The sequence below is a fragment of the Oryx dammah genome, unplaced genomic scaffold (genome assembly GCF_014754425.2).
Source record: "Oryx dammah isolate SB20612 unplaced genomic scaffold, SCBI_Odam_1.1 HiC_scaffold_29, whole genome shotgun sequence".
NCBI lineage: Eukaryota > Metazoa > Chordata > Mammalia > Artiodactyla > Bovidae > Oryx > Oryx dammah.
The window spans coordinates 11568244-11593987 of NW_024070213.1; the positions used below are offsets into that span (position 1 = coordinate 11568244).

At 47.3% G+C, this 25744-nt stretch overlaps 1 protein-coding gene across 2 annotated transcripts in view; it reads left to right on the forward strand.

Moving 5' to 3' along the window:
• The first annotated feature begins 20937 nt into the window (after positions 1-20937).
• The window catches only part of DCP1B (decapping mRNA 1B), a 43012-nt gene continuing 38205 nt past the window's right edge, over positions 20938-25744 (forward strand). Inside the window, exons 1-2 of one of the 2 annotated variants that reach the window (XM_040233657.1) lie at positions 20938-21113; positions 25246-25286. In XM_040233657.1, the coding sequence (XP_040089591.1) occupies positions 20970-21113; positions 25246-25286 (185 nt within the window). In that variant the 5' untranslated portion in view covers positions 20938-20969. The remainder of the gene's footprint in view (positions 21114-25245; positions 25287-25744) is intronic. The other variant, XM_040233658.1, reaches the window with a different exon arrangement.

Below are 25744 nucleotides of genomic sequence, written 5' to 3' on the forward strand. Positions count from 1 at the left end.
GGTTTGATCCCTGGGTCAGGAAGAGCCCCTGGAGAAGGGAATGGCAACCCACTCCAGTATTCTTGCTTGGAGAATTCCATGATAGAGGAGGCTGGCAGGCTACAGTCCATAGAGTTGCAAAGAGTCAGACACAACTGAGCGACTGACACATTCACTTTTCACTTTGCTGCAGAGCAACGGGAAATGGGAGAGAAGAGAACCTAGCGTTCTGACTTTTAAGCTTCATTTCCAGAGAAAATAAGGGCGGAAATGAAAGTCGAACTTTCGTCCCGGCCCCGGGCCCGGCCAGGGGGGGGGGGTGAGACAGGTGGAAGACTCACACCTGGTCCGCAGGTAGCAGCCCAAACCCAGCTGGATGGCAGGGGAGCAGGACAGGCCTTTGAGTTTCCTGTGCTGAGACCACACTGATGAGAAAGGAGACAGGCTGGATCCCTAGGAGAGTGAGGGTGTCTGACCCTTTGGATTGTCCGGTTTTGAGGATGAGGAGAGGGTCTGCCTGGTAAGGACGGCCAAGGTCACCATGGGCAGGTAAGCAGCAGACTCCATATGCCTGTGTGACCACAGAAAGACATTAGGTGACCTCTGAAGTTTCTCTGTAGATGGTGACTACAGCCATGAAATTAAAAGACACTTGCTCCTTGGAAGAAAAGTTATGACCAACCTGCTGCTGCTAAGTCACTTCAGTGGTGTCCGACTCTGTGTGATCCCATAGACTGCAGCCCACCAGGCTCCCCCATCCCTGGGATTCTCCAGGCAAGAACACTGGAGTGGGTTGCCATTTCCTTCTCCAATGAATGAAAGTGAAAAGTGAAAGTGAAGGCTCTCAGTCATGTCTGACTCTTCGTGACCCCATGTGACCCCATGGACTGCAGCCTACCAGGCTCCTCCGCCCATGGGATTTTCCAGGCAAGAGTACTGGAGTGGGGTGCCATTGCCTTCTCCAATGACCAACCTAGACAGCATATTAAAAAGCAGAGACATTACTTTGCCAACAAAGTTCTGTCTAGTCAAAGGTATGGTTTTTCCAGTAGTCATGTATGGATGTGAGAGTTGGACTATAAAGAAAGCTGAGCGCTGAAGAATTGATGTTTTTGAACTGTGGTGTTGGAGAAGACTCTTGAGAGTCCCTTGGACTACAAAGAGATCCAACCAGTCCCTCCTAAAGGAAGTCAGTCCTGAATATTCATTGGAAAGACTGATGCTGAAGCTGAAACTTCAATACTTTGGCCACCTGATGTGAAGAACTGATTCATTGGAAAAAACCCTGATGCTGGGAAAGATTGAAGGCAGGAGGAGAAGGGGACAACAGAGGATGAGACGGTTGGAGGGCATCACCAACTCAATGGACACGAGTTTGAGTAAACTCCAGGAGTTGGAAATGGACAGGGAGGCCTGGCCTGCTGCAGTCCATGGGGTCAAAAAGAGTCGGACACGACTGAGCAACTGAACTGAACTGAACTGAAGGTTCTCCATCCTCCATCAGGGCTGAGATGCAGCTGTGGGGACCTGGCTGGCCTTCCAGCCTCTGACACACACCTGCGGGGTCTTGCCTGACACAGGAACCAAAGCAGAGGCAGAAGAGCTGAGCCTGAAGCTTGCCTCTGCCCTGGGACTTAGCATCACCAGCAGGGTCCCCAGCATGCCATCCTCCCACTGACCATCCACCTGCTACCAACCTCCTGTCTGGTACAAAAGTCCATGTCGGGTCCTTTCTGTCTTGGCTACTCTCATTCAAGCTCATGCTACCTGGATACCCAGCCCTGCCTATCCACAGGGTCAGCCCTGTGGACCGTGGCCTCCTGCTCACTGGAGCGCTGCTCCTGTCAGATCCCTGGCTGTCTTACCTGAACTCACTGAGCCCGTGTGGGCAGCTCTGCCTTGCTGTGGCCTGTGCCCGGGCCCTGAGATCAGCACCAATAATCCCACCAACAAGGTAGGCTCGGCTTCACCAGCACTCCATGGACCAGGACGCAGGCCCCAGCATGCAGACAAAATGCAGCTGCCGGGGCCGCCTGACAACCATGGGGGACGGCCAGCCCCGTACAGCCACCCAGCATGGGATCACAGCCCAAATAAAAACCTAACCTATGAAACCCTGGAGAAGGAAATGGCAACCCACTCCAGTACTCTTGCCTGGAGAATCCCATAGACAGAAGAGCCCTGGGGTCACAAGAGTCAGACATGACTGAATGACTTTCACTTCACTTCACTATGAAACCTGGCTTGAAAAGTACATTTTTGGTAAAAAAAAAGAAAAAAAAAATCTATGAAATTCTTGGTTTGCGAGAGTCAGGAAATTAAAACCAAAAAAAAAAAAAACTATGTTGGGCAAGATTTTATCCTGACAGTGTTCCTTTAACTGACGTAAAATGTGAAGAAATGGACTGTAATTGCCTCCAAGGGAGGGTGCAGAGATTCCTCAGTACTGGATCCAAGCTTAAAATAGGGATTAGTGGGCCTGATGAGAATGCCCATATGATTTTTTTTAATCTCTCCTCTGCAGTTCAGACATTCGTCCTTACAGACCAGGAACTCACCCATTAACAAACGGGTCACCCTCCCGTCAGGCCATGATGACAACTCAGTGCCATGTAACCTGCTTTGTGATGTAATGGCCAAGACCCAGTGAGCCTGTGTGCCAGCGAGGGCTCCCCTTCTGGGCCGGGGATGTGACAACCAGCCGGCAGAGGTGGCTGGTACAGCGAGATGCTCCAGTTCCCGCTGAGAGTGAAAGTCGCTCAGTCGTGTCCGACTCTCTGTGACCCCACGGACTATACAGTTCAGGGAATTCTCCAGGCCAGAATACTGGAGTGGGTAGCCTTTCCCTTCTCCAGGGGATCTTCCCAACCCAGGGATCGAACCCAGGTCGCCTGCATTGCAGGCGGATTCTTTACCAGCTGAGTCACCAGGGAAGCCCAAGAATACTGGAGTGGGTAGCCTATCCCTTTTCTAGCAGATCTTCCTGACCCAGGAATTGAACTGGGGTCTCCTACATTGCAGGCAAATTCTTTACTAGCTGAGCTACCAGGGAAGTCACTTCCAGGTGGGTCTGTGCAAACCCAGGGAACCCTCAGGGGCCGAACTGTTCCCTCCCTTCTTCCCTTCTTCCTGCCCCAGAGGTCAGCTCACAAATACCTGGGCACCCGCACAGGCCTGAGCGGCAGGAAGGGACTCCCTCTATCCTTGGTCTACTGCCCTGAGAGACTGGGAGTGTTTGTAGAAGGGAATGGAGGCACAGCAGGGCCCCTCATTAAAGCCCAGAGTGGATAGAGGGAAAAAGTGTGAACAGAAAACCAAATGACAGCCAGCTTGCCCACTTCATGGGGTACGTGGAGATGGGAGGTGGGGGAGGGATGGAACCAAGAGGCGACATAAAGAGTATGAAAAGGAAGGAGGTGCTGGCCCGAGCTGCAGTTGGACGAACACGCAAACACCATGCTTAGTGGACAAGCCGGAAATAGAAGTCCACAGACTGTGTGACTTCACAGTAAGAAAAATCCAGAACAGGGAGAGAGAGAACATCCAGTACAGAGACAGAGGGAGATCAGAGGTGGACAGGGGTTGGGCATCAGGGGATGGAGACTGTGGCTGCCGAAGGCACAGGGGTCCCTCCAGAAAGGACAAGAGCACCTTGGGCCTGGAGAGAAGGAGGGCCCCATACCGCAAATGTCCTTAATGCCACTGAATTGGACACTGTAAGCTCTCTCATTTTGTGTTAAGTGGATTTTGTCACAATAAAGTAATAAAATGTTTTAAGTGCAACACAAACACGTCAGTCCCAAGAACAAGCAGTGGTTTCCGGGTAGCCTGGGCCCCCAGGGCTGTGTCTCCTTCCTGCCCTGTGTTTGGAAAACCCCCGGAGACAGAGCAAGTCATTTCCAATATCGGGGCCTCAGCCTGGGTTCCTGTCCCTCCCGCCACACGATGGCGGTGCTAAAGACACACAGGAAATCTCTACGAACATGCTCATCCACAGCCCCAGACGTCAGAGGATAGACAGGCAGCAGCACGTTTAAGGGTAAGTTATAGGAAGCCAGGCTTCCAAAAGCCTGATGGTACCAAGTTTTAAATAAGCGAATGCTTGTTGGGTATTTACCTCTGGCCATGCCATTGGCGTGCAGATTGCCTTGGTGTATTTCACCGTCGTAGGTGCTGACATGTGGTCAGAAGCTGAAGAGGCGGATAACGGGCTGCCCAGAGTGGCCGTGTCCAGAGCCAGCTGGTCCCACCTCTTCATGGATGGGACCCACTTTCTCTTAGGTTCTGTTTTAATTCTCAGATTGTGATAATATGTCTGTACTGGTCCTGGCCACATGGAGGGATCCAATGGTCACTGGGGAAATTTAAGAGCACTGGACTGATGGACAGGAGGTCAGTGTTCTAGATTCATCTTGATCATTGGTGTGTGACTTCAGGCAGATTAGGAACCTCTGACCAGCAATACCCTCTTCGGTAATAAAGGGAAGTTGAACTAGAGAAATGGTTTTCCAACTATTTAAGGTGGCTCAGATGATAAAGAATCTGCCTGCAATGAGGGTTCAATCCCTGGGTCAGGAAGATCTACCAGAGAAGGGAATGGCTACCTACTCTGGGATTCTTGCCTGGAGAATCCCCTGGACAGAGAAGCCCATGGGGCTGCAAAGAGTCGGACATGACTGAGCGACTAACACTGACTTTTCAAGCAGCAGAATTCATTCTTTTTAAAAAAATTTCTTTTATTATATATTTATTAATATATTTGTGCTGTACAATTTACTATGTTGTACCAATTTCACTCTACAGCAAAGTGACTCCGTTATACACATATAGACATTCTTTTTTATATTTTCTTTTCCATGGTGGTTTATCATGGGATATTGAATATAGTTCCCTATGCTTTACAGTAGGACCTTGTTGCTTTCCCATCCTGTATATAATACTTTGCATCAGCTAATCCCAAACTCCCAGTCCATCCGTCATCCACTCCCCATCCCTGCTGGCAACCGTAAGTCTGTTTTCTATGTCTGTGAGTCTATTTCTATTTCATAGCTATATTCATTTGTATCATTTTTTTAGATTCCACGTATAAGTGATATCATATGGTATTTTTCTTTCTCTGACTTACTTCACTTGGTATGATCACCTCTAGGTCCATTCCTGTGTTATTTCACTCTTTTCTATGACTGAGTAATATTCCACTGTGCATGTGTACCACATCTTCTTTATCCAGTCATCTGTCCATGGACATTTAGGTTGCTTCCATGTCTTGGCTTTTGTACCATTCTTAAAATGAAGCTTGACTCAGAAGCCCAATCTATGAAACAGATGAAAGCGAGGAGCAGTTCCGGCTTCAGGTGGAGGAGGGAGGGTGCAGACCCCCTCCCCACGGCCTGAGAAGTTCCTGGAACACTTCCCTGGAGCCCCGGGACTCCGAGGAACACAGTTTGAAAACACTTGACAGATACTCAAAGGCCTTTTGCAAGTGAAACCTGAAAGCCTTCGTTCCAAGCACCACTCCTGAGACATCCTTTAACACTGAGGGGCGGCTTGGGATCCTCTGTCCCTTTGCTCAGAGCTGCTCCTCTGAGTCGGTGGCCTTGTGCTGAGTTAGCAACAGTTTCAGGGAAGAATCCCACTGAACCAACTTTTGAGTGCCACCAGCCCAGCAGAGCCCTCTTCGGGGACAAGCTGTCCAATTCTGAACATGTGTGTTTTCTCTCAAGAGCCCTGAAATGATGAGGCTGGCTGATCTATAAGGATTTTCTATCAACCATGGTAGCACCACTTCATTCTTCATAAACTTGATACTGTTGTCTTAGTGGGTCCCTATAATTAAACTTGATCAATAAATAACTGGGCAAGAAACGTCAGGGAGAATATGAGTCTCTCATCCTCGTTCTGGAAAGATCAACCAACAGAGACCTCCCCCAGGGAAGGAAACCTGTGTTTCGAACATCCAGGCTCAGGTCAACACCATTCTCCCCGCTCACTCTCCGGGCATTTAGAAATTCAAGCTTGGTGCAGTGCTGGGAAGAGGTTATACAACTGCTATGATGCAACGTTCAAGGCAGCCGACAGCCCGTAACTCAGAGGCCCCGACAAACAGGAATACATAAACAGTGGCCACAGCATAATTTATTTCAGTATCTGGGAGTCGAGGGGATCTGCAGATTGGCTGTGAAGCATTTAGGCATTAAAGCCGAGGTGCTTAACAAATAGGAAAGGCGCAGGAGAGAGATGGAGGGGAGACAGATTGGTCTCCTTCAGAGAAGATGGAGCATCTGAACAAATTAGCTTACAATTACGTGGTATGGGCAACGCCATACAATAGGGAAGGAAAATTCTCCCCAGCCCCTTGCTGTGCTATTTGGATGGCGTGTACCACCCAGGGGGCGAGGCACTCCTCTGGGGCTAGTCTCCACCCAGGGGCAATGCACTCCTCTGGGGCTGGTCTTGAGCTGGAAGAGAGATGATATGGGAGACACTGTCCCAAACTTCACCCCCAGCCCCTGTCATCATTTTGCAGATTGCTGGCCTGACATCAGTAAACTAACAGAAAAACCCAGTTTGAATTTAGTCAAGCATCACAGTACCTTTCTTTGGGGAATGGCAAGAACACATTAAAAAGCTCTTTCTCCACTTATTTTAGACCCATAAACCTGAAGGAAAAGAATCACTTTGCAGTTTCAGTTTTTCTTTTAAAACGTAGCAGCAAACACATTTTGATGGTGTTCTCCCAGAATGTATATTATATTGTACACGTCCCCCAGATGTCACAAATAGTCCTTTTTTTCACTTTTGATTGATTTATTATTCCAATTAGAAAAGTTAAAAACAAACAAAAAAAAAACATAAAAAAAGAAAAGTTAAAAACAGGAGCCAAAAAAAAAAAAAATTACAGAAGAACCTCAGTTTGTAAGTAACAAAAAATAAAATAGACTGATGTGTGTGGGTGCTAAGTCTCTTCAGTCGTGTCAGACTCTTTGCAACCCCAAGGACTATAGCCCACCAGGATCCTCTGTCCATGGGATTCTCCTGGCAAGAATACTGAAGTGGGCTGCCATTTCCTACTCTCGGGGATCTTCCAAACCCGGGGATTGAATCCACGTTTTCTGCACTGGCAGGCGGGGTTTTTTACCACTGAATCACCAGGGAAGCCCCAGTTCCTCTATACAGAAAATTTAAAAGCATGAGAAATAAGTAGACTTCAGAGATACAGTAGGTTCTGTTTTAGACCACTGCAATAAATTGAATATCACAATAAAGCAAGTCACATGAACATTCTGGTTTCTCAGCACATATAAATTATGTCTACACTTTGGTCTGTTGAGTGTGCAATAGCACGGTATCTCTAAGAACATGTTAGTACGTTAATTAAAAATACTTTATTGCTGAAGCATGTTCATCATCTTCTGAGCCTTCAGCAAGTCATAATTTTTTGGCAGTAGTAACAGCAAAGATCACTGATCACGGGTCACCATAATAAATAGAATGGTAATGAGAAAGTCTGAAACGTTGCAGGAATTACTAAAGTGACATGAGACACAAAGTAAGCAAATGCAGTTGGAAAAAACTCTTCTTGACACAGGGATGCTATGAACCTTCATTTGTAATGTCTGTGAAGTGTAGTAAAGCAAGGTCTACACCTAGCAATGGGCTTCCTAGATGGCTTGGTGGGTAAAGAATCCCTCTGCAATGCAGGAGACTCAGGAGATATGAGTTTGATCCCTGGGTCAGGAAGGTCCCCTGGAGGAGGAAATGGCAACCCACTCCAGTGTTACCAGCTGAAAAATCTCATGGATAGAGGAGCCTGGTGGGCTACAGTCCATGAGGTCACAAAGAGTCGGACGTGAATGAGCGATTAAGCATGCCTGTAGGAACGGAAAACCATCTACCATTGAAATATTACGGACATCATTAAGTGCGAACTATTAAAGACGTGTAGGTGCATATTTCATTTTAAATATTATTTAACACATTAAGGGCACAATCAAACTGAAAAAAACCTGTGAGCAGATCAATCATGCCCTGGCTAGCGGGTCCCCTTGCACAAAGAGGTGCCCCCTAGAGGCCATCCCACTCGAGCCCCCTCCTCAAGCACATCCACCTCAGGTCTCTCCTCTTCCTTCTTTCCCACAAGCCCTCCGGCTGCCCCATCCAGCCTCACACCATTAGCAGCCAGAGTGACAGCTCTAGGCAGTCACCGCCTGGCCTCTGCTTCTGTGCCTTTGCGCTTAGTCATGTCTGTGTTGAGACCCCATGGACTGTAGTCCGCCAGGCTCCTCTGTTCCTGGGCTTCTCCAGGCAAGAATCCTGAAAGTGAAAGTGAAGTTGCTCAGTCGTGTCCGACCGCTTTGCGACCCCGTGGACTGTAGCCCACCATGCTCCTCTGTCCGTGGGATTTTCCAGGCAAGAGTACTGGAGTGGGTTGCCATTTCCTTCTCCAGAGGATCTTCCCGACCCAGGGATTGAAGCCAGGTCTCCCGCATTGTAAGCAAGACTCTTTACCTTCTGAGCCACAAGGGGAAGAATACTAAAATGGGTAGCCATTCCCTTCTCCAGGGGATCTTCCCAACCTAGGGATCGAACCGTCGTCTCCTGAGTCTCCTGCATGGCAGGCGGATTCTTGGCCCACTGCACCACCTGGGAAGGCATGCCTTCAGTAGCATCTGCAGATCCGTACCTCTCAGTGGAGGAGATGGATCTCACTCCCTCCTTAGGCAACGTTCAAGGGAGGGTTAAAAAAAAAAATGTCTTTTTAATGGGCTTGGGACTGCAGCTTGCAGGTTGGTAAGAGAGCAGATTAGGACAGAAACCCCAGCCTGATGGTTAGGGGAAGGCTTTACTTTTGTTTCACCTGATGGTTCTGTTCACACGGACATTCGAGCACTGTGTGTTTAGAATCAGATTTGCCACATCTTAAGCCAAGTTCTCTGTCCCTGCCAGGTAAGGGTCAAGCTGAACTGAGTTTTTGATTCATTTTTAAAATAATCTTATTCTATTTATTTTTGAGCTGAGTCTTCACTGCTGCACAGTCTCCGTTTTCTCTTGTTGCGGAGAGCGGGGGCTACTCTCTCGTTGCAGCATATGGGCTTCTCATTGCAGTAGCTTCTCTTGTTGCAGAGCACGGGCTCTAGGGCAGAGGCTCAATAAATTGTGGTGCACATGGCTAGTTGCTTCGAGGCATGTGGGATCTTCCTGGATCTGAAATTGAATCTGTGTCTTCTGTGTTGGCAGGATTCTTCCCCACTGAGCCCCCAGGGAAGCCCCTGAACTGAGTTTTTTTCCCCAAGTTGGTTGAATCACACTGGTTTAGACAGGGGCCCAAATTCACCCTGCAACAGCACTCCTGTCCATGCAACGCCAGGCCTGGCTCATCCCAGCTGATGGTGAGGCTGTTTGTCCACAGCCTTGAACTTCATGGTCGGGGGCCCCTTCATTTTAACCCCCAACACCTCTTGACACCCTGACTCCCCTTTTCCTAGAAGAGGTATGTAGGGCCGGCTTGAACCAGTTCAGAGAGGAGAGTGCTGCATCTCCAGAAATTGTGTGAACCAATTGTCAGATAGAGCCAGCATTAAAACTGAGTTCTGTCCTCCTACAACTAAACAGATGATGACATTCAAAACAAAGGGAAGAAACACTCAGAAGTTCATCACTTCCCAACCGTTTACCGCAGTTAGTGCCATCCTGTTCTCGAAGTTCACTCCATCACGTCTGTGCGGCGGAAACACCTCCCACCATGGACCTCCATGTCTTCCCCAGGCCCACGTCTGGCCAGGATCGTGCTGTTATTTGAAATCAAGTCATGGCGAGGGTATTTACAGCAGGAAAACCAGAAAATGCCACCTGTCTGCCCTGGATGTGTTGTTTTTGGGTCTGCAGACTGGCCAGTGGCTTGGTTTTTCAGTCCCTCGAGCTCAGATTGCTCTTTACATTTTAAGAGCTGTGAAAAGTGCTCAGGACCTCACTCTGATGGGACATGAGTCTTGTGTCCATTTGGAAAGTAGCTGACGCTTTGTCTAAGTCCGGAGAGCCTTCCAGCCGAGAGGGGCTCTCCTACGAGGCTTCTTATCCCCCGACTGAGTCAGCGTCAGGACTCAGCTGACAACGGACTGAACCTGAAGAAGCTCGAGGGGAATGAATCCTGACGTCACCAGCAGAGACGTGAGCAGACCCAACAACAGTAAAATTGTGTTTTGATGACTGGAAGCAGGAGATAAAGGAGAAAACACAGAACAACAGCCATCTCCGAATCACAATGTTAAGTGGGTGCTTGGCCATCATCCAGGTAATTGAATCAGCATCAGCAGCCTCCCCACCCCTTCTCTGCCCTCCCTCTGAAAGGTCTGTTTAGGAGCGTAATGATTGCCAAGATTACCCAAGTAATTACAAAATCTATCTGTGCCCTTTTATTTTCATAAGAGTGGTAATTCATCTCCATGTCATTCTGAAACCCATACATGGCTGAGGGCTCTTGAAGGAGCCACCCTCATTTAAAAACCAACCTTCTAAGTATCAGCAGAATTCCCTAGATGTTTAGCGAGAAGGCAGTGATTAAATCTCAAAGCTGAAAAACAACAGAAGCAAACATCTCAGTCCCCCTGACTCCCTGTACTCTGTTTCCGGCCCTGTCCCTCCCCACATTACAGCCAGAATCATCTTTCTGAGACGTAGGGGTCCCTTCTCCTTTAAAAACCTTCAAGTGCAACCCACTGTCAAGTCCCAAAGGCCCAGTCAGATGCTATCTCTGGTCTGTTGTACCTAAGTTCTATCCTTAACGAGCAGGAAGCTTCTAAATCAGAGGTTCCCATACTCTGATGCACATTTAAATCACCCTGGAGCTTGAAAAATTCCCCATGCTCAGGTTACATCCTGTATCAATTAAATCAGAGTCTGCTCACATTCGTTGATGAGTTGTGTCCGACTCTTTGCGAACCCATGGACTGCAGCTCGCCAGGCTCCCCTATCCTCCACCATCTCCCAGAGTTTGCTCAGCCTCATGTCCATTGGGTTGATCTGTCACTTTAGTTAACAGCACAACTGGAATAATTTTTTGTTTTCCCAGATTGCCTGGAGAACTGGAAACTGCTCTTAGAACTTTTTTTTTTTTTTTACAAATCTACTGTCATAATAAACACACAGTACAATCATTTGTTTTAGTGGTTTTCCTCCATTAAACTTTAAACTCCTGGAAAGCAGGATCTATATTTAATTTATTTGTTATATTGATGATATTTAAACAGCACTTGGCACCTAAGAGACACCCAACAGATGTTTGTCAAATCAGAAAACAACTGAATGAGCAGATAAACAAATGAATTCTATTAAGCAGGAGACACTGAAATACACTGACACTTAAGAGCCCTTAAAAATAAGGGATAAGAAACAAGGCCATCGGGGTCACTGTAAAGGACAAAGCGCCCCATTTTACACTTAATTGATCACCATAGGCCTTGATAAATGACCGCATCGGAAAGAGCATTACCTGGAAATCAAGAGGCCCGAAGCCTCACCGTTTTCTGCTATTAACATATAACATCTCAGTCATTTATTTTTATTAAGTATTCGATATGTTTCAGCTCTTGTATTCTTTGCTTGATTCTCAACAAAAATCCTACAAAGTCAGGACCATTAAAAACCTCATTTCACAGGGAAGGAAGCTGACGTCTACACAAGATAGTAAACTGCCCACATCCCCTCCCCAGCTGAGCCAGATTTGAACCCAGGGGGCTCGTCTTTTGACACAGGGGCTGCAGTGAGGACCACTCTTAGGACACTCCCAGTTTATGCCAAACATGGCTAATTCAAGCTAATTAAAAGTGTTTGCTTTTTCTGACGGTTTCTTACTTTCTTACCAAGCCCATGTCATCCTTCATAAGAGCAAACAAAATCAAACAGTGACTTCAGTGTTTGAAGTTCTTTAAAAATTTACTTTAGGGACTTCCCAGGTGGGCCAATGGTTAGGATTCCATGCTCCTAACGCTGGGGGCACCAGTTCCATCCCTGGTCAGGAAACTAGGATCCTGCTTGCTGCACAGTGTGGCAAAAAAGAAAAAGGAAAAAGAAATGTATTTTAAGATAGATAAACAATAAGGTCCTACTGTATAGCACAGGAAACTCAATATCTTGTAATAACTGCAATGGAAAAGAATCTGAAAAAGAGTATACATGAGCGTATAACTGAATCACTTTGCTGTACATGTGAAACTAACATGACGTTGTAAACCAACTATTCGTGCTAAGTTGATTCAGTCCCATCCGACTCTTTGTGACCCCATAGACTATAGCCCACCAGGCTCCTCTGACCATGGGATTCTCCAGGCAAGAATACTGGAATGGGTTGCCATTTCCTTCTCCAAAATCAACCATATTTCAATTTTGAAAAAATTAGTGTATTAGTTCAAAAGGCCTCAGAGGCAGCCCCACTGCCTCATCCCGCCTTGAGCAGGCTCCCCGAGTGTCCACAATCAGCAGTGAAGGTCGAGCATGGCAGAGGCCGTTTGTCACCAACAGGAAACGCAGTGATCACCCTGCCTTTCATCTTCGAGTAACCTCCAGGGAGACAGGCAAGGCTTCTGTCAGTCTTTGTCCACAGAGGAAGCAGAGCCGGCCCTGGACACTCAGATCCTGGTTTAAAGCCTCGTGTTCTGATGACATCAAACAGAGTGTCTCAGAGGGCTCATTCAGCAAGGCTCACAACAGTCACAAAAGTAAGTGCTACATCTCCTTATCACACATCAGGAGAATCCGTCTGCTTTTGACGAAATTCTGTCCACAGCGGAACACGTGGGTGAAAATGCAGGAAAGCGCCCGCCACCATCCACAAGACCGTCACACTGCCAACCTGCCTGGCCCCTGGAGGGAGCGGGCACCCCGAGAACGCCAGCCACGATTCCTGCAGGTGTAGACCTGAGTCCCGTCCCAGGATCTCCAGGACACCACAGAAGTGAGTTGGAGGCCTGGCAGTGGCCATCATGCGGAAAATTAAGACTCACGCCTGTCAATAACCTAAAGAGCGCGGAGAGGTTATTTGCACTTTGCAGTAATGTGCTTTGTTCTCTGCTCAAAGTGCCTTAACAGTGCAGCACCCGTTTTTGTTCTGGAAGCGAGGACGGCTCTCTTGTCCAGGACAGACATTAAACCCTGCTGTCACCCAGAGCAGTGGCCAGTGGCGGACCATCCATGGAGCCGTGCCTCATACAGTCTGAACTTCACGTGCCTTTGCTGTTCTCACGACCACGTGAAGAGGCGGACATTACCATTGTCCCTGCTCTGCAGATGCAGAAGCTGAGGTCCAGAATGTTCCAGAGTCCTCAAGGCTCCACAGTGTAGAGGGGACCAAACCCTGGCCTCTGACCCCAAGCTCACAGCAGTGTATTGTCTCCAAAAAAGAGCAACATCATGCCCCTGTAATGAGATTAAACCCTCTGAAGTTTAGGGAGTCTGTGTGCCTGCTCAGTCGTGTCTGACTCTTTGTGACCCCACAGACTGTAGCCCGCCAGGCTCCTTTGTCCATGAGATTTCCCAGGCAAGAATACTGGAGTGGGTTGCCATGCCCTTCTTCAGGGCATCTTCCTGACCCCAGGATAGAACCTGACTCTCCTGCGTTAGCAGGCGGATTCTTTACCACTGAACCACCTAGGAAGCCATGAGGGAGATTGAAGGAATCCCAGATCCTAGAAAAATCAGTCAGCTCAAGGGGCTCAGATATGTTTCTGGTCATTAAAGCATCCCGTAAACACGAGGCCAAAAATCTCAGTGACTTAGATGACAAGAGTGGGAACAGAGGCTGAGTCCAATCCCAGAGGACCCCAGGGGTGTCCATCTTGCGTTTGTCCCTCCAGCCACTGGGGCTCTTGCCAACCCTCCTTTCTTTTCTGCAAACCCTAGTGCTTATCTATGTGTCAGAACTTAACCCTTGATTATATATTGTCTTTCACTGCCCCCATCTTTCCACATATGCTAATCGTGGTCTACTTGACCAGATTATTATTCCTTGAGCAGAGTAACAAGGCTTTGTCCTGTCCCCCTTCCAATCCATCGTGTATTTACAACAGACACCAAGGATGCCTACTGACATGTAGAGGGTCCTTGATGCAAGCTACTCACTGATTTGTTAAATAACATAGACCAGGGGGTCAGCAGACTTTGTCAAGGACCAGAGAACCACCATTTCAGGCACTGAGGTTTGTCCGGTTTCATCACACCCATCGTTGCGGGCTGAAAGCGCCCCAGACAATGCAGTGGCGTGGCTGTGTCCCAGTGAAACTGGGACCAGACTCAGCCTGTGGGCCCGGAAGAGACTATATTTGCCCGGACTGCGGGACACAGCCCTACAGCGGCAGGTTCTGTCCCCACCTTGGGCCTCCCGTCCCTTCCAGGGTCCCTGCTCCCCACCAAGCCATGTGTCTTTCCAAAGGCTCTCACCTTGAACTTTGGTGTAGTTCAGCCCAGCATTGCACAGTTCATTTTCCTCTGGGGATTCATACGTTAGTTCAGAAAGAGAAAAATCAACCACAAAGTGATAAGCTGCTGTGGTCAGTTGTAACAATAACAAGTAATTAGAAAGTTCTTTAAATGCATTCCACCCATCCCTGACACTTCTTCCTGACCGGTTCCTACACATCTCTGTGGAAGGCATCTCAGAGAGTTAGAAACCTGCCTTTCACCTGAACTAAAAGTCCACAGCGAGCACTGATCACCCTGGTAGGAGACCATTGGAAAGATGGTGAGGACAAGCGTTCCTTCCTCCCAACGCCCTCCCGACACCTCTGAGAACAAGAAACACAACCAACGAAAGAAGAAAAAACCTTTTTTTTTTTTTGGCTAAAGTATTCCACCCTCACCCTTGATAGGACATAACATTTCAGAGTCCGTAAAGGGCTGCTCCCTTGAACTAATTGCAATATATATTAAATAGATTGTTTATTATTGCTTCTGGGTTTCTCTCCATGTTGGCAAAGATTGCTGTACCTGACCTGGACAGTTCAACAACACAGAGTCTGCAAGCACCGCCCAGACCCTTTACTCCACAAGAGTGAGGAGACTTGCCCAGAACTGTGGATTCTGCTCAAATCAGAAGGCCATCATGCCATCCCTAGATGACTCAGCGTCACTGCGATGAACCGGCCAGGACCACATATGCCCACTTCATGTGACAGGCAGCTCAGAGTCCAGTGGACGATCCACCAACAGCCCACACAAGCCACTCTGCCCTGGGAGAAATTCCTCTACATGAAGTCAGGCCCATTGAACAGCAGCTTCCTCACTTACAGGACACAGAGCTGCCTGTGTTTCCACAGACCCAGCAGCTGGTCTCTGCATGGCTTCTGCCATCCCCTCCTCGGGGCAGTCATGAAGCAGGGAGAGGGTCCACTGCCTCCATCTGTCCCCTCCACATTCCACTGCCCTGAGTAACCAGGGACTGGGCCCATGCATGTCAGTCACCAGTCAGGTCTTAGGGTGTTAAGCCTGTTATCTCTTCATGAGGACTCAAGGCCCTTTTTGCAGCCTGCTCTAGGCTCTGGGCAGCAACTGAAAAGAGGCTATCATAGATGCCCTCCAGGCCCATGAAGCCATCACCTGACTCCTGACAATAAGTGTGGAAGGACTAGATTTTTTGAGAGTGGCAAAGAGAGACAAGAATGAGAACCAGAAGAGAACATGCAAGAATGGTCCTCACTCCAAAGAACCCCAGTTGCCCCAGGCCTTCTCTGGGTCAGGCAAGCAGAGCCTCAGTCCAAGCAGCTGCTGGGCCCAGACTAGAGATGTTCTGACTCTTTCTCCAGGTCACTCTCTCCTCCGCATCAGGCCTCTTCCCTCCTCACTTCTGCCCCTTCTCACTCTGTTTTAAGACCCTCTGATGACTGTTTTCAGTCTTAACCCCTGGGACTTCCCTGGTGGTCCAGGGCTTAAGAATCTGCCTGCCAACACAGGAGACACGGGTTCAATCCCTGGTTCACGAAGATCCCACATGCTGCCGAGTAACTAAGTTCGTGCGCCACAACAACTGAGCCTGCCTGCCACAATTCCTGAAGACTGCGTGTCCTAGGGCTTGTGTTCTGCAACAAGAGAAGCCTGTGTACCTCAGCTGCAGAGTAGGCCCTGTTGGCCAGGGAAAACCCGCATGCAGCTACAAAGACCCAGCACATCCAAAAAAAAAAATCTTAACCCCTTTGCAATCTCATGGGACATCGAGCTATATCTCCTACATCATTTCTTCCTCTAATTGTAAACTTCCTGATAAATATGTCTCAGTTCACATCCTCTAACTCAGAAAAATATTGGGATGAGCTGCCTTGGGATTTAATGTATCCCTTGTCACTTATGCTGAACTTTGTTGAGATGATCTGAGCCCTGGCTGGGTAATTAGACAAGAAGAATCCCGCCCCCCCCCAACCCAGGCTTCTACTAGAAATAATGAGTGAGGATAATTATAACAGTAATAGCATTTTCATTCGCAGAACATTTTACACATTGCAAATCTTTTCCGGGGACATTTTCTTCTCATCTCATCTACCCTGTGAAGTTGTGATATGATGATCCCCAAGTTCCAATACCCCAAGTACATGAACTGTGAACTTCCAGATGTTCAAGCTGGATTTAGAAAAGGCAGAGGAACCAGAGATCAAATTGCCAACATCCGTTGCATCATCGAAAAAGCAAAAGAGTTCCAGAAAAACATTGACTTCTGTTTTACTAACTATGCCAAAGCCTTTATCTGTGTGGATCACAACAAACTGTGGAAAATTCTTAAAGAGATAGGAATACCAGACTACTTGACCTGTCTCCTGAGAAATCTGTATGTAGGTCAAGAAGCAACAGTTAGAACTGGACATGGAACAACAGACTGGTTCCAAATCAGGAAAGGAGTACGTCAAGGCTGTATATTGTCACCCTGCTTATTTAACTTACATGCAGAGTACATCATGAGAAACGCTGGGCTGGAAGAAGCACAAGCTGGAATCAAGATTGCCAGGAGAAATATCAATAACCTCAGATATGCAGATGACACCACCCTTATGGCAGAAAGCAAAGAAGAACTTAAAGAGCCTCTTGATGAAAGTGAAAGAGGAGAGTGAAAAAGTTGGCTTAAAACTCAACATTCAGAAAACTAACATTATGGCATCTGGTCCCATCACTTCATAGCAAATAAATGGGGAGACAGTGGAAACAGTGACAGACTTTATTTTCTTGGGCTCCAAAATCATTGCAGGTGGTGACTGCAGCCATGAAATTAAACGATGCTTGCTTCTTGGAAGAAAAGCTATGACCAACCTAGACAGCATATTAAAAAGCAGAGACATTACTTTGCCAACAAAGGTCCATCTAGTCAAAGCTATGGTTTTTCCAGTAGTCGTTTATGGATGTGAGAGTTGGACTATAAAGAAAGCTGAGCACTGAAGAACTGATGCTTTTGAAATGTGGTTTTGAAGAAGATTCTTGAGAGTCCCTTGGACTGCAAGGAGATCCAACCAGTCCATCCCAAAGGAAATCAGTCCTGAATATTCACTGGAAGGACTGATGTTGAAGCTGAAACTCCAATACTTTGGCCACCTGATGCAAAGAACTGACTCACTGGAAAAGTCCCTGATGCTGGGAAAGATTGAAGGTGGGAGAAGGGGACAACAGAGGATGAAATGGTTGGATGGCATCACTGACTCAATGGACATGAGTTTGAGCAAGCTCTGGGAATTGGAGATGGATAGGGAGGCCTGGCGTGCTGCAGTCCATGGGGTCGCAAAGAGTCAGACACGACTAAATTGAACTGAAGTACCAGGTGAGGTTAAAACTAGTTTCTCTTTCCAAGGGGCTGCCTTTCCTGCTGTGCTCTGCCACTTCAAAAGGAAATGGACCATGAGCTGAGAACAACTGATAACACACACAGCTTCAGACCATCTCCTTCCACTGGCAGAAAGAGGGCATTCACTGCTCACTCGTGTCACCCTTTGGTATAAAGTTTCCAGCATGAAGAGCTGGGAATCCATACAGGCAGCACTAGCAAGGTATCAGAGGATATTTAAGTCATTTTAGGGTCGCAAACTCTTAGGGGCATCCTGGAAGCTCTTCTTTCCCCTCCAATACATTCTGCTGCTGCTGCTGCTGCTTCTAAGTCGCTTCAGTTGTGTCTGACTCTGTGCAACCCCATAGACCGCAGCCCACCAGGCTCCCCCATCCCTGGGATTCTCCAGGCAAGAACCCTGGAGTGGGTTGCCATTTCCTTCTCCAATGCATGAAAGTGAAAAGTGAAAGTGAAGTTGCTCAGTCGTGTCTGACTCTTCGCGACCCCATGGACTGCAGCCCACCAGGCTCCTCCGCCCATGGGATTTTCCAGGCAAGAGAACTGGAGAGGGGCGCCATCGCCTTCTCCACCAATACATTCTACAACCTGACAAATGTAAAGGTTCTTTACACAGTTAGGGCTTCCCAGGTGGCGCAGTGGTAAAGAATCTGCCTGTCAATGCAGGAGACAGGAGACACAGGTTTGATCCCTGGGTGGGGAAGATCCCATGGGGTCTCAGAGAGTCAGACACGACTGATCACAAACACACACACACAAAAGCAAACAAAACACAGAAAGGCGTACTGATGGAGCAGACCGTGCATTTATGTTTCTAGACTAGCAAGCTGTAAAACATCAGTTTACATTTGTATACAAACATCCATACGTGGCTGAAACCAAACATTTTCCAGTTTTATATCTATTTCTAAATAATTTAAGCGTACTGTGTTCTTACAATTACCTTAAGTGGTGAATTTTATCTTAGTCATTGCAATGGTATAAACAACCTAAACCCAGACACTATTTTTTAAAAATACTGTAACTTGTTTTAAGTTGTGGTTTACAACTTTGTAACACCAAATGTTAACACAGATCTTATCTCATAACAACAATTATAAAATAATCAAAGACTCCAATATTCGTCCAAGGTGCCACGATGAGGGGCTTCCCCGGTGGCTCAGCAATAAAGACCGCCTGACAGTTTAGGAGCTGCAGGAGACGCGGGTTCGATCCCTGGGTCGGGAAGATCCCCTGGAGGAGGGCAGGGCAACCCACTCCAGTATTCTTGCCTGGAGAATCCCATGGACAGAGGAGCCCGGCAGGCTACAATCCACGGGGTCACAAAGAGTCAGACACGACTGAAGCAACTCAGCACACACGGACGCACCATGATGAGGTTTCTGAAAACACAGGGTAAGTATGACCACACTATGGAAGGCAGTGGAAGTTGAAGTTACATGAATTTTAAAAGAATTTGCCCGTTTTAAATGGCCTTTGACTAACCTGGAGCCTGCAACTTAGTATATTTGGATAAGTGATAGTGATCCAAATTTACAAACATGGACTATTCAAGTAGAAATTAGACAAAAGTCTGTGTTATTCCTAGAAGCTTACGTATTTAAGCTTTGGTGGCGGGGGGGTGGGGGGGCGGATAAAGAACAAAGCTCTCAGACTAGGAGATAGGTAAACAACACAGCAATGCTGAAGTCACTGCAGCATCAAATATCTCCTTTCTCTGAGTGTGATCTCTAATCTTCAAGGTCTTTCACCTTTTTCTTTCTTGTTTTCTTTATAATATGGAAAATTAAATAAACCTTTCAAGTTTTTAATCTTCCTTAGGATGTAAACTCTGGAAGTTCAGGACTTGTGTATTCTCTTTCATGCCAACTTAGATCTCAGTGCTCTGTAAATCACGGGCTCTTATAGAAAGCTGATATTTAATGAGTACATTCTACCGATGTACAGCTGAGTAAAACAGAATCAGCATTTACAAATCTGTATTCAGCACAAAGCACTGGACCAAGAACTAGAGAGACGACTATACTACTTGAAATTATCAGAAGGTACACCTTGCCTAAAGACCTCAAGACTCAAAGATAAATTTCTTTATAAAAGAAATATTAAAGCTTTATTGAAACATTTTAACAAAAATGTACATCCAGTTATACATGTACCACAGTGATTAACAGTTCAGCTTTCTCTCATTTTTAAAAGCAAATCCCTCATCACAGGCTTTCCAAGCAACTCAGCCATCTTATCAGAAAAGACAGTGCATTGAGAAGCTGTCAGGCTCATGGCAGTGGGTACCCATTTTGTAAACTTCTCAATCTTGCTTGAAAGCTCAAAAATTATCACTGGCGACAATAATTACCCCCTTGTTTTCCTGGAAGTGACAGGTGCACGTTATTTATTTTCTAAAAGTGTCTGTCAAATGCCTTCCTGAATAACCATACTATGTACATCTTCCTTTCAAGTAAAAATAGCGCTTGGTGAAAATAAAAATAAAAAAACTAGCTCAGCTTGCAACTCAAGCATCCAAGTGTTTTCCTGGAAGTAAATATGGCAGCTTGGCGCACGTGCTTTACGCATTCTTCCTATTTTTTTTCACACAGCATTTTTAAAATGTACCAAAGAGTTGAAATGCAATAAAAGTAATAATTTTTCTGCCTTGTTGCATATACCGTCTAGTGATACTGGCCTGTAAAGCGCGGTGCCTGCCAGGATTCCTGCCAAGACACCTGCACTTTCTCCCACCATTGTCTTCGCAGCATTCGTGCAAAGCGAGCACTGGGCATGAGTCACGTGAGTCTTAGGACTGTCGTGAAAATGGTTTTGACCCGCAGACCCCCTGAAAGGTTCTCAGAGCTCCCCCCCGCCTACTCCCCCACTCCCGGCGTCGAGGACCACACTTTGCGAACCACCCGGCGTCCGAGCACGAGAAATCGCAGTATTCCCTCCCTGTTCAGTTACGCACGCTCGACCTGTAGTATATCACTACAGGTCTGACCGCGGAGCGCCAGGAGCAGAAGTGCCAGGCATTCAGCTACGCTCGGGTACCCGGGATGAGCACAGCTTCGCGCGGGGGCAGCCTGGCGGTTGCCGTGGCGACGATCGCGGGCCCGCGCGGGGTGGCCATCGACCAGTGACGCCTGCGCGCTCCGCGCTCCGCCGACAGGGCTGCGGCGCCCCGCGGGCGGACGGGAAGATGGCGGCGGCGGGTGGCCCGGCGGGGAAGGGGCGCGACATCAGCCTGGCGGCCCTGCGGCGCCACGACCCCTACATCAGCCGCATCGTGGACGTGGCCAGCCAGGTCGCCTTGTACACCTTCGGTCACCGGGCCAACGAGTGGGTACGTGCGGGAGGACGGGGTCGGGGAGAGGCTGGGGGCGGGGCGAGCGGGGACGACTGTCCCGCGCGGTCCCTCGGTCCGGCGACCCCGACCGCCCGTCCCCGGGCCCCTCCCGTGGCGTTGACCAGACTCACGGAGCGCGGACCAGACTGAGTCCGGAGGAGCGGGTCGGACACCTAGCCGGCCGCGAGGAGAGCCCGGACGGGACACAGCCCCGCGCGTTCCCGTCGCCTCGCCACCTCTCTCCGCAGCCGGTCATTACAGTCCCCTCGAAAGCCACTCACAAAAGCGAAAACACTATGAAGTGGGTCCTGACGTGAGAGAGAAGAGAACAGCTTTGCTCTAAGTTCGTAACCGAGGAAATTCACCGAAAGGGGCAGGAATGGAGGGACGCGGGGACACCTGTCCCGCGTGGTCCCGGGGGAGGAAGCGGGCTGTGTGTCCCCTGTTTTCGGGGGAGTGTGTCGCCTGTGTTTGTGTAAAGGACTTTGACCGACGTAGTTTCAACGCCGTCTTTTCAAATGTAGGTATTCTACAAGTAGATGTTTGCTGCAGTGTAGAAAAGTACCAGAGGCATAGTGTCTTAATTCTGCCGAGGAAATCCCAAAGTAGAGATGAGGGTCGGAAGTGTCGTTCCCTGGAGTGACTTGACACCAGGGCTAGAGTCTGGGGGTTCAGAGAAGTTAACGTGTACAGAAAGGGGTCCCCCTTGAGTAAAGGTGGTTTCCTACAGGCTCTGGACAGGGTCAGTGAGTCGGGCACGCGTTACCATAGTTACCGAGTAACTAACTATACTGGGTACCTGGCGAGGCCTTTCTACAGCTTCATCGGAAAGCCCAGGTGTCACAATGCATTATTTACAGGAGTTATGTTTTCTTGCTTCCTGGACTTGTTGCCTTCAGACAGTGCATAATTCATCCCACAAAAGGTCATTCTTTCAGAGTACTCATCTTCAAGGTTGTGGTAGCAGGGAAAAAAGACAGAGACCTGGTTTAGCTGCAGGGCAGTTGCTGGGGCAAAAGAACTGTCACTGTGTTTCCACAGTGGGGGCTTTTGGACAGAAACCTGATGGAAGTGTGTGGGACATTCTTAAGATACAGGAGACAGTACTTAGAGGTGGACATAAAGGAGGAGGGTTCTTATGATACTAAATATGGATAAATGATGACTTCAGGCATTCAGCAGGAGGAATATGGAATGAAGAAGGGACGGAAAATGAGCTGCACTTTGGCCACCTCATGCGAAGAGTCGACTCATTGGAAAAGACTGTGATGCTGGGAGGGATTGGGGCCAGGAGGAGAAGGGGACGACAAAGGATGAGAGGGCTAGATGGCATCACTGACTCGATGGACGTGAGTCTGAGTGAACTTCGGGAGTTGGTGATAGACAGGGAGGCCTGGCGTGCTGCGATTCATGGGGTCGCAAAGATTTGGACACGACTGAGCGACTGAATTGAACTGAAGGAAATTAGGGCTTCCCTGGTGGCATGGTGGTAGAGAACCCATCTGCCAATGAGGAGACCCTGGTTTGATCTCTGGGTCAGGAAGATCCCCTGGAGAAAGAAATGGCAACCTACTCCAGTGTTCTTGCCCAGAGAATCCCATGGACAGAAGAGCCTGGCACTAGAGAGGGAGCAACTAGAGAGCCCTTGCATCACAGCTGCTGAGCCCGCTCCCCCTCAAGCCCCCTCACCCTCAAGCCTGTGCTCCACAACTGAAGAAGTGCCCGAGTACCACAGCGAAGACCCAGTGCTGCCCAAAAGGAAGTACAGCCCATCAAATCAGAGTTTCTGGGTACGAGGCCCAGGCATTTGTTATTCGTTGAAAGCTTCTTAGGTGACTCAGATGCTGCGTATGTGCTTGAGAAAAGCAGGTTTAGAGGGTAAATGGAGATTGACTTTTTATTATTTTAACAGAATAATCAGATGTAGATTATGTTGTTTCGAAAGTGTCCGCTAGTCTGCCAAGCCCCAGTAGTTTGCGGACTAGCATTATTTTACATTCTACTTTATTATCTTAAATTTTGAACTGCTGAATTTTTTTAGCACTTCTTAGATTTTATAATATAGTATCAAATCATTAGACTGTACTTTTAAAATTTAAGCTAAAATCCCTCAGAACTGTAAACTTAATACTTTAACATAAAAGTTAAAGGACGTAAGGAGGATCTAATAAAATTTTGCTTTCACTGTCTCTCAAACCCCCAAACCTGGCTTTGCATAGAAAGAAAAAAAATCTGATTACCCTGGATAACTGTGGAGGGAACAAGAAAATGCATGAATATGAGCTGTTTCAGCCATAATAAACCAGAAATTGACACCCAAAGGCCTTTTCATCTAAGTGTCATAGAGCCTTTGATGAAAAATATGTTTTTAAAAAAAAAATCTAGGTGATGTAAGCTGGTCATTCCTTTTTAGTGGAGAAACTGAGACAAAGAACATAAATCAATTCAGAATTGCATGTTTTGAGTCAGAGAATAATTTCAGGAGAAGCATGCCTTGAATTTCCAAAACTAAAATTGGACATTAAAGCCCTTTTTTTTCCCTTAAGGAAAAGATAATTTCTGTTACTGCTTCGTTAAGGAAAAAACAAGTCAAAGACTATTAGCTTTCTCTACACTGATCTGTTCTCAAGGCAAGAATATTGAAGTGGTTTGCCATTCCCTTCTCCAGTGGACCACATTCTGTCAGACGTCTCCAGTCCAACCAGTCCATCCTAAAGGAGATCAGTCCTGGGTGTTCATTGGAAGGACTGATGCTGAAGCTGAAACTCTAATACTTTGGCCACCTCATGCGAAGAGTTGACTCATTGGAAAAGACCCTGATGCTGGGAGGGATTGAGGGCAGGAGGAGAAGGGGATGACCGAGGATGAGATGGCTGGATGGCATCACTGACTCGATGGACATGAGTTTGGGTAAACTCTGGGAGTTGGTGATGGACAGGGAGGCCTGGCGTGCTGCAATTCATGGGGTCACAAAGAGTTGGACACGACTGAGCGACTGAACTGAACTGAACACTGATCTGTATGAACATCCTGCCTAGGATATGGGATGAAATAGTCCAGAGTCAAATACTGAAAGACAGAAAAGTGTTGTGTCTTCATAGCAAGTGGTCACTTTACTTAATCCATTTAAGGATGATGAAATTACTTGAGCATGGAGAAGCTCGTGCTTCCAATTTCTTGTGTGCCTCTTCAGAATTATCATTTTAATATTACACTTTTGTTTCCTAAAGAAAGTGTTTTTCACCAAAAAGACCAGAGTACTTAAATTTTGAATGACACTGCTAAGAGACATAAAAAAATGACAAAATATTGAGAGATTTAATAGAATGCTGAGATTAAGCCATGTAAATAGCAAAAGTATATTTAAAATTCTGAGTTACATAGTCTAACTACTAGTTAGTCAGACAAATGCCTACCTAAGTGTTTTTTTAAGTAAGCAGAGCATTTTCATCAGCGCCTGGAGAGATGGAAAAGAGCCCTTGCTAGGGAACTGAAATGATCACTTCTCATTTTCACTTTACAAGTTTCCCACTTCCTCTGAGGCAGATTTCTTATGTCCTAGCGGGGTGATGTTTCCATCTTACTTTATTTCAATATTCTGCACCAAATAAGTGATTAATTTGTCTGAGAACCGCGGCTGCATTGCTGTCTTCTGTGTAGTAGATGAGGTAGAGTTACAGGCAGGTCCTCTGTTCTCCTAGGTGACAGGACATGACGAGAGAAAAGGAAACGAGAAAACGGAGACGGAGAGGGACCAGTGGTTTCTATGGCTGGTTGTGCCCCCGCCCAGAGATGGGTGGACAGTACCTTTACTACCATCCCTTCTTTCTTAGGGGGCTGTGGAGCGTGTTTGTTTCCTTTGTCCAACCAGAAGTGTTGTGGCCCCTGTGCCTGGTAAAGAGAGGCATCAACAGTTTGTTTGTAAATGGCAATAGGAGGGCACTTCCTGCTGTTTAAGCAGCAAAGTCACCACTGGCAAAGTCTGCTTTTCGCCTTTCCCTAAGAATTACCCCCACTTGAAACAGGACTGAATCCCTGTTCTCTAAGGTGTTTGTGTTCTCTGACCTCTGTGACTGTTTCCCATTAGTGAAGAGCATATGCTTATGTTGCTGTTTGTTTTATTTCTTAGGAAAAGACTGATGTGGAGGGAACCCTATTTGTTTACACAAGGTAAGAGTCCTTCACTTTTATAAAGAAGCTGACAGCCTTTGAGTCACGTCTTAGCTCTGTGTGTCACCCTTCCTCGAGTGGAGTTTTATTATAGTTCAGAGAAGTGCAGGCACTGAGTCTGAGTTTGAAGTAACTAGTTGACATACGGAAGGGAATACTGAATACTGTCATCTGTCTAGTGTGATGAACACTAATTACAGAATGCAGTGTGAACTCCAGTATAGCTGAACTTAAATCTTTGTGTTCTTTTTAAAACAATTAAATATTTATTCTTCAGCTCAAGTGAGTGGTACAAAGTGCTTGAATATAGTGAACTGATGAGGAGCTAGGAGTGCACTGTTGAGAATGTTAGATCACTTAAGCAGTGTCTGGAAGAGAGTGTTATTGGCCACTCCCGCCTCTGACTCTTTAAAGAAGCATGATCCAAGATTAAGGATGTCTCTGAGTCCTCTGTTGTA